Genomic DNA, 16,067 nt, shown 5'->3' on the forward strand with positions numbered 1-16,067 from the left:
ACCCTTTAATACAGGGACAGGTCAGATAAACCTACTTTAATACAGGGACAGGTCAGATAAACCTACTTTAATAAAGGACAGGTCAGATAAACACCCTTTAATACAGGGACAGGTCAGATAAACCTACTTTAATAAAGGACAGGTCAGATAAACACCCTTTAATACAGGGACAGGTCAGATAAACACCCTTTAATACAGGGACAGGTCAGATAAACCTACTTTAATAAAGGACAGGTCAGATAAACCTACTTTAATACAGGGACAGGTCAGATAAACCTACTTTAATACAGGGACAGGTCAGATAAACCTACTTTAATACAGGGACAGGTCAGATAAACCTACTTTAATACAGGGACAGGTCAGATAAACCTACTTTAATACAGGGACAGGTCAGATAAACACCCTTTAATAGAGGACAGGTCAGATAACCACCCTTTAATAGAGGACAGGTCAGATAAACCTACTTTAATACAGGGACAGTTCAGATAAACACCCTTTAATAGAGGACAGGTCAGATAAACACCCTTTAATACAGGGACAGGTCAGATAAACACCCTTTAATACAGGGACAGGTCAGATAAACACCCTTTAATACAGGGACAGGTCAGATAAACACCCTTTAATACAGGGACAGGTCAGATAAACACCCTTTAATACAGGGACAGGTCAGATAAACACCCTTTAATACAGGGACAGGTCAGATAAACACCCTTTAATACAGGGACAGGTCAGATAAATGTACTTCATGACATACTTAGCTGTGATCCAGAGAGCAGGTGTCAATCAGATTACTGTACTTCATTTATTGGTACATTTGCACAGATAATGTATTTTTGCTGTTCCAGTACCCACACTGACACACACACACACACACACACACACACACACACACACACACACACACACACACACACACACACACACACACACACACACACACACACACACACACACACACACACACACACACACACACACACACACACACACACACACACACACACACACACACACACACACACACACACACACACACACACACACACACACACACACACACACACACACACACGGGTCAAGTGCACAACAGCAGTAGGTAGCATACAGGATATTGAAACTGGTAACCTCGAGGCTACTGCCACCGCCATTACATATACCTAACTATTTACCTGTTGTAATAATTAATTCAGGAGAGGGGGAGGGGCAGCCCTGACTGGGACTCAAACCTGGGTCGAGCAACTGTCGAGCCAACATCTTAACCGCTACACCAAGAGGTCCGAACCTCTTGACAAGGTTGCTAGGTGTTGAGTTAAAGTCGCTACATTTACCGCTTCCTTTCAGGTGAGCTGAGCCTTTCAGGTGAGCTGAACCTTTCAGGTGAGCTGAACCTTTCAGGTGAGCTGAGCCTTTCAGGTGAGCTGAGCCTTTCAGGTGAGCTGAACCTTTCAGGTGAGCTGAGCCTTTCAGGTGAGCTGAACCTTTCAGGTGAGCTGAGCCTTTCAGGTGAGCTGAACCTTTCAGGTGAGCTGAACCTTTCAGGTGAGCTGAACCTTTCAGGTGAGCTGAGCCTTTCAGGTGAGCTGAACCTTTCAGGTGAGCTGAACCTTTCAGGTGAGCTGAGCCTTTCAGGTGAGCTGAGCCTTTCAGGTGAGCTGAACCTTTCAGGTGAGCTGAGCCTTTCAGGTGAGCTGAACCTTTCAGGTGAGCTGAGCCTTTCAGGTGAGCTGAGCCTTTCAGGTGAGCTGAACCTTTCAGGTGAGCTGAACCTTTCAGGTGAGCTGAACCTTTCAGGTGAGCTGAGCCTTTCAGGTGAGCTGAACCTTTCAGGTGAGCTGAACCTTTCAGGTGAGCTGAGTCTTTCAGGTGAGCTGAGCCTTTCAGGTGAGCTGAACCTTTCAGGTGAGCTGAACCTTTCAGGTGAGCTGAGCCTTTCAGGTGAGCTGTCCTCTCTACAACAGGTTCCTCACATGTACACACCATGGCCATCAAAGGCTCCATCCCACTTCTGACACTAGTGTAGCAATTATATGCAGGTCTCAAACCCTGTTCTGCTAGCCCCTAGGCACACCGGCTAGCTACTGCTCCAATAAGGGTTACAACAATGTACTGTACCAGTCAAAAGTTTGGACACACTTATTCATTCCAGGATTTGTCTTTATTTTATTTTTTTACTGTTTTCTACATTGTAGAATAATAGTGAAGACATCAAAACCTTGAAATAACACATATGGAGTCATGTAGTAACCAAAAACAACAAGTGTTCAAATCCAATCCAAATATATTTTATAGTAGCCACCCTTTGCCATGATGACAGCTCTGCACACTCTATGCTAGCTACTGTTCCAAAAAGGGTTACGACAATATATATATATGCATGTCTTTAAAAAAATATATTTAAAAATTGATGCTGTTGTGGCCATATTGTAGCATTACAATTAGTAGACCTACTCTACTACACCTGATTTCGTTATTGTCCATAGCCGCATTGGATTGGTTGGCTATTCAGATAACGTCATGCTTGTTTAATGTCTTGAATAAATTCAATTCAATTCAATTCAATTCAAGGGCTTTATTGGCATGGGAAACATGTGTTAACATTGCCAAAGCAAGTGAGGTAGACAACACACAAAGTGAATATATAAAGTGAAAAACAACAAAAATGAACAGTAAACATTACACATACAGAAGTTTCAAAACAGTAAAGACATTACAAATGTCATATTATATATATATATATATATATATATATACAATGTACAAATAGTTAAAGGACACAAGATAAAATAAATAAGCATAAATATGGGTTGTATTTACAATGGTGTTTGTTCTTCACTGGTTGCCCTTTTCTCGTGGCAACAGGTCACAAATCTTGCTGCTGTGATGGCACACTGTGGAATTTCACCCAGTAGATATGGGAGTTTTTCAAAATTGGATTTGTTTTCGAATTCTTTGTGGATCTGTGTGATCTGGGGAAATATGTATCTCTAATATGGTCATACATTGGGCAGGAGGTTAGGAATAAATCAGCGAGACATTTAGAACGACTCCAACGTTCTAGGTGTACCTGACGTCACTTGTCAATCAGTTAGCGTATAATTGCACTGACACCGCCGCAGGAGCTGTTATTTCTCCGTGGTGACCAGAGATGTTCACAGAGAAACGTTTTAAGGTCGTTTTTGATAACATGCTTGCGTGATGAATAATCTTCTTAGAATAGAGCAATTTGCGTGTTTCCTACTACTATGAATGTGCGCTCTGCGCGGAGGATGCAGATTAGTCATTTACATCACACATGCACATCTGTGCGTAGGCCTATAGGCTGTGTCATTTTACGGGGTTGCAAGTTCATGGATAAAAACCAAGCAGCATGTTCGTGGATGCAGATGGAACTTTCAACAACAGCAACATGAAATCTTATGTGATGGAGAAAGCGAAAGAGCCCGGTGCAACAAATATGATTTCGGAGGCGCTCGTTGCACACTTGCTGAAGAATGCGCAAGAGGCGGCGGAGGCAGTATCCGCCACTTCGCAGTCTTCAACTCTGCTGATGGAGAATGGGACTCGGTGTGGGGAGCAAATTCTGAACTACGACAAGGTGGAGAAGGTATTTATTGGAGGGATTCTCACCACGCTCACGCTGTTTACTATCTGCGGGAATTTACTGGTGGTGATTTCAGTGTGCTTCGTGAAAAAGTTGCGGCAGCCGTCCAACTATCTGATAGTGTCTCTGGCGGTTGCCGACCTTTCGATCGCGCTGGCAGTTATGCCGTTTGTCAGTATAACGGACCTTATTGGGGGGCAATGGGTTTTTGGCCAAGTCTTCTGTAATGTTTTTATTGCCATGGACGTGATGTGTTGCACTGCATCCATAATGACGTTGTGCGTAATTAGCATAGACAGGTAAGTGTCATTCCAATGCCTATTACCTGCATAGAAGGAAACGTACTGTTTGTGTAGTGTGACAAGGTGAAAGCCGTTTTAATATGACGGTTAATTATGCATTTAATTGTTAAATTGAGTCTTACATTTTTGTTTCCTGTTTTTTTGCACACATACTTGATGAAATCGTGTTTTATAAGCCCATGTGGGCACCAATTGGTGTTTATTTATATAGCCTCAGGAGTAAATGTCAGTTGTCTTTTCATAGCCGATCATTAAGAGTATCTCTACCACTCCTGCTGTCTCTAGAGAGTTGAAAACAGCAGGTCTGGGACAGGTAGCACGTCCGGTGAACAGGTCAGGATTCCATAGCCGCAGGCAGAACAGTTGAAACTGGAGCAGCAGCAGCACGGCCAGGTGGACTGAGGACAGCAAGGAGTCATCATGCCAGGTAGTCCTGAGGCATGGTCCTAGGGCTCAGATCCTCAGAGAGAAAGAAAGAGAGAATTAGAGAGAGCATACTTAAATTCACACAGGACACCGGATAGGACAGGAGAAGTACTCCAGATATAACAGACTGACCCTAGCCCCCTGACACATAAACTACTGCAGCATAAATACTGGAGGCTGAGACAGGAGGGGTCAGGAGACACTGTGGCCCCATCCGATGATACCCCCGGACAGGGCCAAGCAGGCAAGATATAACCCCACCCACTTTGCCAAAGCACAGCCCCTCACACCACTAGAGGGATATCTTCAACCACCAACTTACCATCCTGAGACAAGGCCGAGTATAGCCCACAAAGATCTCCGCCACGGCACAACCCAAGGGGGGGGCGCCAACCCAGACAGGAAGATCACGTGTAGGCTACTAAATAAAATAAATAATTTAAAAAAACAAATGAACACTGATATTTTCATAGTGAATTAAGTAGGTAGCACTCTTGCCTCCAAAACCACATGTTTACCCTTTGCAGTTCGATCCCCACATGAGCCTTATACACATTTTTGCGGGTCACGCTACTGTATGTTCTCCTACCTCGTCATAAACATAATAAAAACATGCAAGGAGTTCGGGAATTCCAATCTCCTTTTAAAACAAATTATAGCGTAGCCCTAGTAACAGGCTACATTATAATAAGATTGTTATACGATCTTATAATTGCTATAGTTATTTTGGTGTGAATTTACTCCCCAATGTTTTGTCTTCCTTTGGCAGTTCCTTGCTGTTCATCCAATGTATTTATAGTAATATGTATCTGTATGTATAAACAGTTCATTGGTTGTTTACAGCTAATTAATGATATGCTTATTTTGTTGTCCGTTCTGAGGTACCTGGGCATAACCAAGCCTCTGACCTACCCTGTGAGACAGAATGGCTGTTGCATGGCCAAGATGGTGGTGTCCGTGTGGCTCCTGTCCGCCTCCATCACCTTGCCCCCCCTCTTCGGCTGGGCCCAGAACGTAAACGACAACAAGGTGTGTCTGATCAGCCAGGACTTTGGTTACACCATCTACTCCACCTCAGTGGCGTTCTACATCCCCGTATCCGTCATGCTCATTATGTACTACCGCATCTACCGCGCCGCCAAGCTCAGCGCCGCCAAGCACACCATCACGGGCTTCCCGCGGGTCGGGGAGGAGGCGCGGGGGGGAGAGGAGGCCATGGAGGAACAGGAGGAGGAAGAGGACAGCGTGGACTGTGTGTCGGCCGCTCTGAGGCTCCACAGGGAGGTGGAGGAGTGCACGCGATTCTCCCGGCTCATGAGGAGCAACCGGAGGAACATGTCCATCTTCAAGCGGGAGCAGAAGGCAGCAGCCACCCTGGGGATCGTGGTAGGGGCCTTCAGTGTCTGCTGGATGCCTTTCTTCTTACTGTCCACGGCCAGACCCTTCATCTGCAGGGCGGACTGCCCTAGCTGTGTGCCCTTGTGGGTGGAGAGGACCCTGTTGTGGCTGGGCTATGCCAACTCCCTCCTCAACCCTTTCATCTACGCCTTCTTCAACAGGGACCTGAGGACCACCTACAGCAACCTGCTGCGCTGTCGTTATCGCAACATCAACCGCAAGCTGTCCGCCGTCGGGATGCAACAGGCCCTCAAACGGGTGGATAAGACCGACTCTGTTATCTAAATGGTGTTATTGTTGTGGTGTGGTGGGAGCTGTCACACTGAGCACTAGAGTCGACCACATTCTCTCAATGACAATTGGTCAATGTTATCTGCCTGCCTGGTCCTCTACTTAAGATCGTGCATGTCCAGACACAGTCTAGACCTTATTGGTCAGGTCTGATTTATGAAACAACTAAGAATCTATCCTTCCATCTGAATGTGAGTCCATTGGCTTTGTGTCCGTGACGTTACGATGCTTTTACCCTGTGCATTTCTCAGTTGTGGTTGTGTAGCGTGGTTGTGTAGCGTGGTTCGTTCTGCGTTGTGTACTTTTAATTAGGACGCTGCCACAACTGGAGGTCTAGAACTAGAATTATTTTTATTTGCCCTGCACACGAAGAGACAACACACATTATGTTTAACCCTTGGTGCGGTCCTAGCTCTCAGGCACCTGCGCAAGCACACGGACACTCACTCAAACACTGTCCCAAGTACTCACAAGTTACAATACATACCCTAGTTAGCGAGCTTTGTGAAACTTGTTAACATAAACCTTTATATTATCCACATTGTAACAAACTTATGGTAGCATAACAGTACATTGTATGACATTATGACAGTTTTATATTGAACCATTTCAGAGCCAAGGACAACATACCTTTCAAGACGAAGGGCAGGCAAAAGAGAACAATAAGAGGGTATGGAAAGACAGATAACCTGCGATGGACCAAACCAAAATATACTAAACTTTTACAATCACGTGTATGTACAATATTGATATGAAAAAGTAGTTGTACACCAAAGAAAAACATTAGCTATGCAGCTGTAATTAAATAACAAAATACACTGAATTATTATTATTATTATTATCAAATGATTAACATCCCCTCTTGACCTGGCCTATTTGAATTGGTCCTTGTTGCATAATCTGGTAATTTGGTGCATAATCTAGGGGAACAACATCACACGGCTACATTTGCACAAACACGATGCCTCAGAACAAGCCATGATGGTTAGCTGTTTCTTGAAGGGGCAATCTACAGCTGATCCATCCATTTTGTTGTTGTTGACTATATTAACAAAAGTATGTGGACACCCCTTCAAATGTGTGGATTTGGCTATTTCTGCCACACCCGTTTCTGACAGGTGTATAAAATCTAGCCCAAGCCAAGCAATGTCCATAGACGAACATTGTCATTAAAATGGCCTTACTGAAAAGCTCTAGTGGCTTTCAATGTGGCACCGTCATAAGATGCCACCTTTCCAACAAGTCAGTTCGTCCTGCAAGAGCTGCCCGTCAACTGTAAGGGCTGTTATTGTGAAGTGGAAATGTCTAGGAGCAACAACGGCTCAGCCGCGAAGTGGTAGGACACACAAGCTCACAGAACGGGACCGCCGAGTCCTGAAGCGCTGTTGCAACGCTCACTAGAAGAAACTGGAAGAAACGTAATCAGCACAAGAACCGTTCGTCGGGAGCTTCATGAAATGGGTTTCCACGGCCGAGCAGCCACACACAAGCCTAAGATCACCATGCGCAATGACAAGCGTCGGCTGGAGTGGTATAAAGCTCTCCACCATTGGACTCTGGAGCAGTGGAAACACGTTCTCTGGAGAGATGAATCACTCTTCACCATCTGGCAGTCTGATGGACAAATCTGGGTTTGGCGGATGCCAGGAAAATGCTACCTTCCCCAATATATAGTGCCAACTGTAAAGTTTGGTGGAGGAGGAATAATGATCTGGGGCTGTTTTTCATGGTTCGGGCCTCTTAGATCCAGTGAAGGGAAATCCTAACGCTACAGGATACAATGACATTCTAGACAATTCTGTGCTTCCAACTTCGTATATACCCATTTGATTCTTGAAGAATATAACTTATAAATGCCTAATGAGCTTAGTTCAACTGTAGTACCCCATCAGAACCAAAATATAATCTTGTTTTACTCCCATGTTTGTAAACAAAGAAAATGTAAACAAAAACACGTCTGAACGTGTTCCTGTACGTCACGAGCAACAATGTTGTGACTTTGTCAAACAAATCAACCATGGTGTGTTGACGTTGTTCCATGGTTATGTGTAATTACAAACTCTTAAATGCAAATGTTTCCTTGTGACATGTTGGACGTGCCCAAATGGACAATACAACCTACACGTGGCATTTGACTTCCTGTGTGAGTATGCCCTTTCAATTGTATAAAAGATTCATTTACTTCTTCTTCTTCTTCTTTCTCAATGTCTGTTCATTTACGTTGAATGTATGTTTGTTGAATGACATCACACACATATATAAATGTGATTGACCAGTCATTATTTCATTTTTTAATTTTTTTTTATGAGAGTGACATCATTAAGGATTTAACAGAATTGCATGATTTTGATTGTGATGTCATAAAGACTCAAAGTGTAAATAGAATCTGAGGGTATTCTGTGAACCTTTCTCGGTTTTGATAAAAAATGGCAATAACATTGTTTAATTTAGATGGCATTATGAATAGTTTGTCCATATGTTTACAGTTAAGTCACAATTTGTTTTGTTTTTTTTACATTTTCCTTACTATATTGTCAGTATTCTATCAGTTAAATTGCTCAGTGTGGCAAAACCTTTGTTGTGTGATGGCTCGTAATTGTTTAGTGAAACAAAGTGAAAATGTGGCGTATTGGCTCAGTCATACGTTCTATCACACGTGAAGCCCAGTGAAGGAACACCTAGAGGTGTGAGGCAATCCTACGCACCGAACAACACTGAATCACACGTCACAAAGTCCCCTTCATGTCTTATTGTGAGTCAAAACCAAGGCAGCTGAAGGAGAGGGAGAAAAAAAGGGATTAGGGTGACGATCTATTTCCTGTCTAAATCCAACATGTACCCAAAGTCACCCACTTAGCAACATTTATGATGGCCATGTCTCTAAGGGATACAACGTAGAATTATCCAACCGTGAAAAAAAAATATTGGATTTGTTTTAGTGTAGAAAGCTATGGGCCATTATATCCTGTATCTTTAAGCTACAATGAAACTATAATGAGGCAAGTGCATTTATGTTGCAGTGGGTATGATTCATCTCTACGTTCATATTTCTGGATTTGACTAAACTCACAGAATTCAGTATTCAGTCAACGTGGTAGTGCACTTAGCCGATAAAATGGAGGCTTTTGTTAAAGCAATTCCCTGAAAGGGCCTTATGTGAAAGCAATAGACCTACTCTAAGAGCCCTTCTCTCAGTACAGATCATAGACATGGGGCCTGAAAGAAAATGGTGCCTATTCATTTATTGTCTTATTAAATGTAGGCCTATTCATTTATTGTCTTATTAAATGTAGGCCTATTCATTTATTGTCTTATTAAATGTAGGCCTATTCATTTTTGTCTTATTAAATGTAGGCCTATTCATTTATTGTCTTATTAAATGTAGGCCTTTTTATTTATTCTTGCCAGGCCATCATTGTAAATAAGATTAGTATTTTTTCCATAATTGACCTGCCTGGTAAAATAAAACTTAAAGGAAAACAAATCCAAATGTTTTAGTGTTTTTGAGTTCTGTCACATGACCCTTTTACATGATCGAGTTATCAAACTAGCAGATATGATGCTGTTGTTTTACACCTCCACCTTTTCCAGTAGGTCATGTATTTTTGTTGGGGGGTGGGGGGTTTACATATGAAAGGGCTTTCAAGATCATTTTTGAATAATTTTTTTTTTTTTTTGCTGTTTCTTCTCAAAGACTTTGCAAATGAATTGGTTAAGAGATATTTGAGAGACATTACTGAACTGATGCATCGATTCTCATCCGTATCTGCTCTGAACAGTAAATGACACAGATTGAGTTGACATTTTGACATTTGCCGCAGCGCATTCTCCTCTAACACGGGAACATTGCTTTTACATTTCAATCACGTTGTAAAGCTGAACTTCTGCAATAAAGATTGGATAGAAGGTTAAAACAGGCATACTGTTTATTTATCTGTTCATTCTTAGATGTAAAGTTTCCTTGTTTTGGGGACCTGCGTGGTCATTTTTACTTTTTTACTTATAAAATCGATCTGTGGACACCATAGATCAAAATGCGTGATTATGTCTCTTTTGCCAGTGTGAAGCAGGATGTGAAATCTGACACCACTTGAAGCTGGGAAGTCCCTCATACCATTTAATTTGCTCTTCCGACTGTTCATGTCACGATCGTCGTAAGAAGCGGACCAAAGCGCAGCGTGGTGTGAATGCATCATTTAATAGATGACGGAAAAACACGAAGTAAACTGTACAAAAACAATAAACGACCGTGACGCTATCATAAGAACTGTGCTGACACAAGCAACTAACATAGACAATCACCCACAAACAAACAGTGAAACCCAGACTACCTAAGTATGATTCTCAATCAGAGACAACTAATGACACCTGCCTCTGATTGAGAACCATACTAGGCCGAAACATAGAAATCCCCAAATCATAGAAAAACAAACATAGACTGCCCACCCCAACTCACACCCTGACTAAAATAAATAATGACAACACAACGGAAATAAAGGTCAGAACGTGACAGTCCATCAACTCCTGTCTCAACCCTACCCCCTCATACAATAGAAAAACATAGAAAAACAAACATAGACTGCCCACCCCAACTCACACCCTGACCATACTAAATAATGACAACACAAAGGAAATAAAGGTCAGAACGTGACAGCCCATCAACTCCTGTCTCAACCCTACCCCCTCATATAATAGAAAAACAAACATAGACTGCCCACCCCAACTCACGCCCTGACCACCCCCTCATATGCCTGGAATCCTGACATCGCAGCACAGCAGAAGAGATCGGTTTACTCTTTAAAAAATTTTTTTTTTTAACTAGGCAAGTCAGTTAAGAACAAATTCTTATTTTCAATGACGGCCTAAGAACAGTGCCTGTTCAGGGGCAGAACGACAGATTTGTACCTTGTCAGCTCAGAGATTCGAACTTGCAACCTTCCAGTTACTAGTCCATCACTCTAACCACTAGGCTACCCTGCCGCCACTCTTCCTGGGGTTTATTATGAATCCCCATTAGTTCCTGCCAAGGCAGCAGCTACTGTTCCTGGGGTTTATTATGGATCCCCATTAGTTCCTGCCAAGGTAGCAGCTACTCTTCCTGGGGTTTATTATGAATCCCCATTAGTTCCTGCCAAGGTAGCAGATACTCTTCCTGGGGTTTATTATGGATCCCCATTAGTTCCTGCCAAGGTAGCAGCTACTCTTCCTGGGGTTTATTATGAATCCCCATTAGTTCCTGCCAAGGTAGCAGATACTCTTCCTGGGGTTTATTATGGATCCCCATTAGTTCCTGCCAAGGCAGCAGCTACTCTTCCTGGGGTTTATTATAGATCCCCATTAGTTCCTGCCAAGGCAGCAGCTACTCTTCCTGGGGGTTTATTATGGATCCCCATTAGTTCCTGCTAAGGCAGCAGCTACTCTTCCTGGAGTTTATTATGGATCCCCATTAGTTCCTGCTAAGGCAGCAGCTACTCTTCCTGGGGTTTATTATGGATCCCCATTAGTTCCTGCTAAGGCAGCAGCTACTCTTCCTGGGGTTTATTATGGATCCCCATTAGTTCCTGCCATGGCAGCAGCTACTCTTCCTGGGGTTTATTATGGATCCCCATTAGTTCCTTGCCAAGGCAGCAGCTACTCTTCCTGGGGTTTATTATGGATCCCCATTAGTTCCTGCCAAGGCAGCAGCTACTCTTCCTGGGGTTTATTATGGATCCCCATTAGTTCCTGCCAAGGCAGCAGCTACTCTTCCTGAGGTTTATTGTGGATCCCCATTAGTTCCTGCCAAGGCAGCAGCTACTCTTCCTGGGGTTTATTATGGATCCGCATTAGTTCCTGCCAAGGCAGCAGCTACTCTTCCTGGGGTTTATTATGGATCATCATTAGTTCCTGCCAAGGCAGCAGCTACTCTTCCTGGGGTTTATTATGGATCCCCATTAGTTCCTGCCAAGGCAGCAGCTACTCTTCCTGGGGTTTATTATGGTTCCCCACTAGTTCCTCCCAAGGCAGCAGCTACTGTTCCTGGGGTTTATTATGGATCCCCACTAGTTCCTGCCAAGGTAGCGGCTACTCTTCCTGGAGTTTATTATGGATCCCCATTAGTTCCTGCCAAGGCAGCAGCTACTCTTCCTGGGGTTTATTATGGATCCCCATTAGTTCCTGCCAAGGCAGCAGCTACTCTTCCTGGGGTCCAGCAAACTTAAGGCAGTTATAGTTTTAAAAACATTACAATACATTCAAGTTTATGCGGAGGGATTTATTATAAACAAAAAGTGTGCAACGCATCGATCTACGAGACCGATTATAAATGATAAATCAATTATAAATTGTCTGTCCAAAAAACGCTTATACCCCTAGGGGAACCCTCACCACAGTTAGGGTGAATGTATACAAAGAGGGTATTTCCTGTTTGTAGCATTCTTCAATTCTCTTTGAGGAAAAGTCTAGAGTTTTCTTGTGTTCTCTCAACTCATGTTATTCTGAAATACTTGTGTGATCCGACAGGACACAGTTATACTGAACATGCCCTGAGCTCAATCAATCTTCTGGTGCGTAGTGTTCTACACTTTTATTCCACAATTAAACACATTTCTTATGCATCATGTAACACCCTAACCAATCCAGGCTAGCCCCGTCAGCGCCAAACGCACACAGGCAGGCAGGCAGGCAGGCACACGCACATATACACACACACACACACACACACACACACACACACACACACACACACACACACACACACACACACACACACACACACACACACACACACACACACACACACACACACACACACACACACACACACACACACACACACACACACACACACACACTCCTGTTGAGTGGCCAGATGTCCAAGTGTCTGCCCTGATTGGTCACCTGACCAATGGTAAAAACACTTTTTTCATTTTTTCATTTAAATTAATTACTGCGACAGAATGTGACAAACCCAGGGCTGGGTTAACTACCACGTAGATTTAAATGAGAGATTATCACTAGAGGTGTCACGAGTGTGAGGTAAGAATCAGACACAGAGAGCAGAGAGTTCCAAAAGGGAGAAAGGCACTTTAATATGACCCCAAAAAACACAGGGCGAAACAGGTTACCGAAGTATGATTCTCAATCAGAGACCACGATCGACAGCTGCCTCTGATTGAGAACCCATACCAGGTCAAACACAGAAATACAACATAGGAAAAAAAAGAACATAGACTACCCATCCCAACTCACGACCCCTGACCAAACTAACACAAAGACATAGACTACCCATCCCAACTCACGACCCCTGACCAAACTAACACAAAGACATAGACTACCCATCCCAACTCACGACCCCTGACCAAACTAACACAAAGACATAGACTACCCATCCCAACTCACGACCCTGACCAAACTAACACAAAGACATAGACTACCCATCCCAACTCACGACCACTGACCAAACTAACACAAAGACATAGACTACCCATCCCAACTCACGACCCCTGACCAAACTAACACAAAGACATAGACTACCCATCCCAACTCACGACCCCTGACCAAACTAACACAAAGACATAGACTACCCATCCCAACTCACGACCACTGACCAAACTAACACAAAGACATAGACTACCCATCCCAACTCACGACCCCTGACCAAACTTACACAAAGACATAGACTACCCATCCCAACTCACGACCCCTGACCAAACTAACACAAAGACATAGACTACCCATCCCAACTCACGACCCCTGACCAAACTAACACAAAGACATAGACTACCCATCCCAACTCACGACCCCTGACCAAACTAACACAAAGACATAGACTACCCATCCCAACTCACGACCCCTGACCAAACTAACACAAAGACATAGACTACCCATCCCAACTCACGACCCCTGACCAAACTAACACAAAGACATAGACTACCCATCCCAACTCACGACCACTGACCAAACTAACACAAAGACATAGACTATCCATCCCAACTCACGACCCCTGACCAAACTAACACAAAGACATAGACTACCCATCCCAACTCACGACCCCTGACCAAACTAACACAAAGACATAGACTACCCATCCCAACTCACGACCCCTGACCAAACTAACACAAAGACATAGACTACCCATCCCAACTCACGACCCTTGACCAAACTAACACAAAGACATAGACTACCCATCCCAACTCACGACCCCTGACCAAACTAACACAAAGACATAGACTACCCATCCCAACTCACGACCCCTGCCCAAACTTACACAAAGACATAGACTACCCATCCCAACTCACGACCCCTGACCAAACTAACACAAAGACATAGACTACCCATCCCAACTCACGACCCCTGACCAAACTAACACAAAGACATAGACTACCCATCCCAACTCACGACCCCTGACCAAACTAACACAAAGACATAGACTACCCATCCCAACTCACGACCCCTGACCAAACTAACACAAAGACATAGACTACCCATCCCAACTCACGACCCCTGACCAAACTAACACAAAGACAGACTACCCATCCCAACTCACGACCCCTGACCAAACTAACACAAAGACATAGACTACCCATCCCAACTCACGACCGCTGACCAAACTAACACAAAGACATAGACTACCCATCCCAACTCACGACCACTGACCAAACTAACACAAAGACATAGACTACCCATCCCAACTCACGACCCTGACCAAACTAACACAAAGACATAGACTACCCATCCCAACTCACGACCCCTGACCAAACTAACACAAAGACATAGACTACCCATCCCAACTCACGACCCCTGACCAAACTAACACAAAGACATAGACTACCCATCCCAACTCACGACCAAACTAACACAAAGACATAGACTACCCATCCCAACTCACGACCCCTGACCAAACTAACACAAAGACATAGACTACCCATCCCAACTCACGACCCCTGACCAAACTAACACAAAGACATAGACTACCCATCCCAACTCACGACCCCTGACCAAACTAACACAAAGACATAGACTACCCATCCCAACTCACGACCCCTGACCAAACTAACACAAAGACATAGACTACCCATCCCAACTCACGACCCCTGACCAAACTAACACAAAGACATAGTAAAGGAACTGAGGTCAGAACGTGACAAGAAGTCCTCTGAGTTATTTCCTATTCATAACACATTCTCTCTACCAGTTAGATTTACGCAATGACGTGTCCAGAACATTTGGAATGGTTTGGCCAAAGTGGGGCCCCAGACCCAGGTTTGTTTTAATATAGTTATGGAAAGGCACACACCTGTCTATATAAGGTCCCACAGTTGACAGTGCACGTCAGAGCAAAAACCAAAGCCATGAGGTCAAAGGAATTCTCTGTAGAGCTCCGAGACAGGATTCTGTCAAGGCATAGATCTGGAGAAGGGTACCAACAAATATCTGCAGCATCGAAGATCCCCAAGAACACAGTGGCCTCCATCAAACTCAAATGGAAGAAGTTTAGAACCACCAAGACCCTTCCTAGAGCTGGCCGCCCAGCCAAACTGAGCAAGGGGAGAAGGGCCTTGGTCAGGGAGGTGACCAAGAACCCAATGGTCACTTTGACAGAGTTCCAGAGTTTCTCTGTGGAGATGGGAGAACCTTCCAGAAGGACAACCATCTCTGCAACACTCCATCAATCAGGCCTTTATAGTAGAGTGGCCAGACGGAAGCCACTCCTCAGTAAAAGGCACATGACGGCCCGCTTGGAGTTTGCCAAAAGGCTTCTAAAGGACTCAGACCTTGAGAAACAAGATTCCAAGATTCCAAAACCAAGATTGAACTCTTTAAACTGAATTCCAAGCGTCACATCTGTAGGAAACCTGACACGATCCCTACAGTGAAGCATGATGGTGGCAGCATCAATGCTGTGTGGATGTTTTTCAGAGGCAGGGACTGGGAGACTAGTCAGGATTGAGGGAAAGATGAATGGAGCAAAGTACAGAGAGATCCTTGATGAAAAAAATCAGGACCTCAGACTGGGGCAAATGTTTACCTTCCAATAGGAAAATAGCCCTAAGCACACTGCCAAGACA

General features: G+C 44.0%; 1 protein-coding gene across 1 annotated transcript; it reads left to right on the forward strand.

The window, feature by feature from the left end:
• The first annotated feature begins 3,367 nt into the window (after window positions 1–3,367).
• Window positions 3,368–9,847, forward strand: LOC115144510 (5-hydroxytryptamine receptor 7-like). Its single transcript, XM_065002696.1, has 2 exons — window positions 3,368–3,900; window positions 5,211–9,847. Exons 1-2 carry the CDS (start codon window positions 3,368–3,370, stop codon window positions 6,010–6,012), a joined length of 1,335 nt encoding a protein of 444 aa, XP_064858768.1. The 3' UTR covers window positions 6,013–9,847.
• Window positions 9,848–16,067: the final 6,220 nt, after the last annotated feature.

Source organism: Oncorhynchus nerka, linkage group LG16 (assembly GCF_034236695.1).
Source record: "Oncorhynchus nerka isolate Pitt River linkage group LG16, Oner_Uvic_2.0, whole genome shotgun sequence".
NCBI classification, from domain to species: Eukaryota; Metazoa; Chordata; class Actinopteri; order Salmoniformes; family Salmonidae; genus Oncorhynchus; species Oncorhynchus nerka.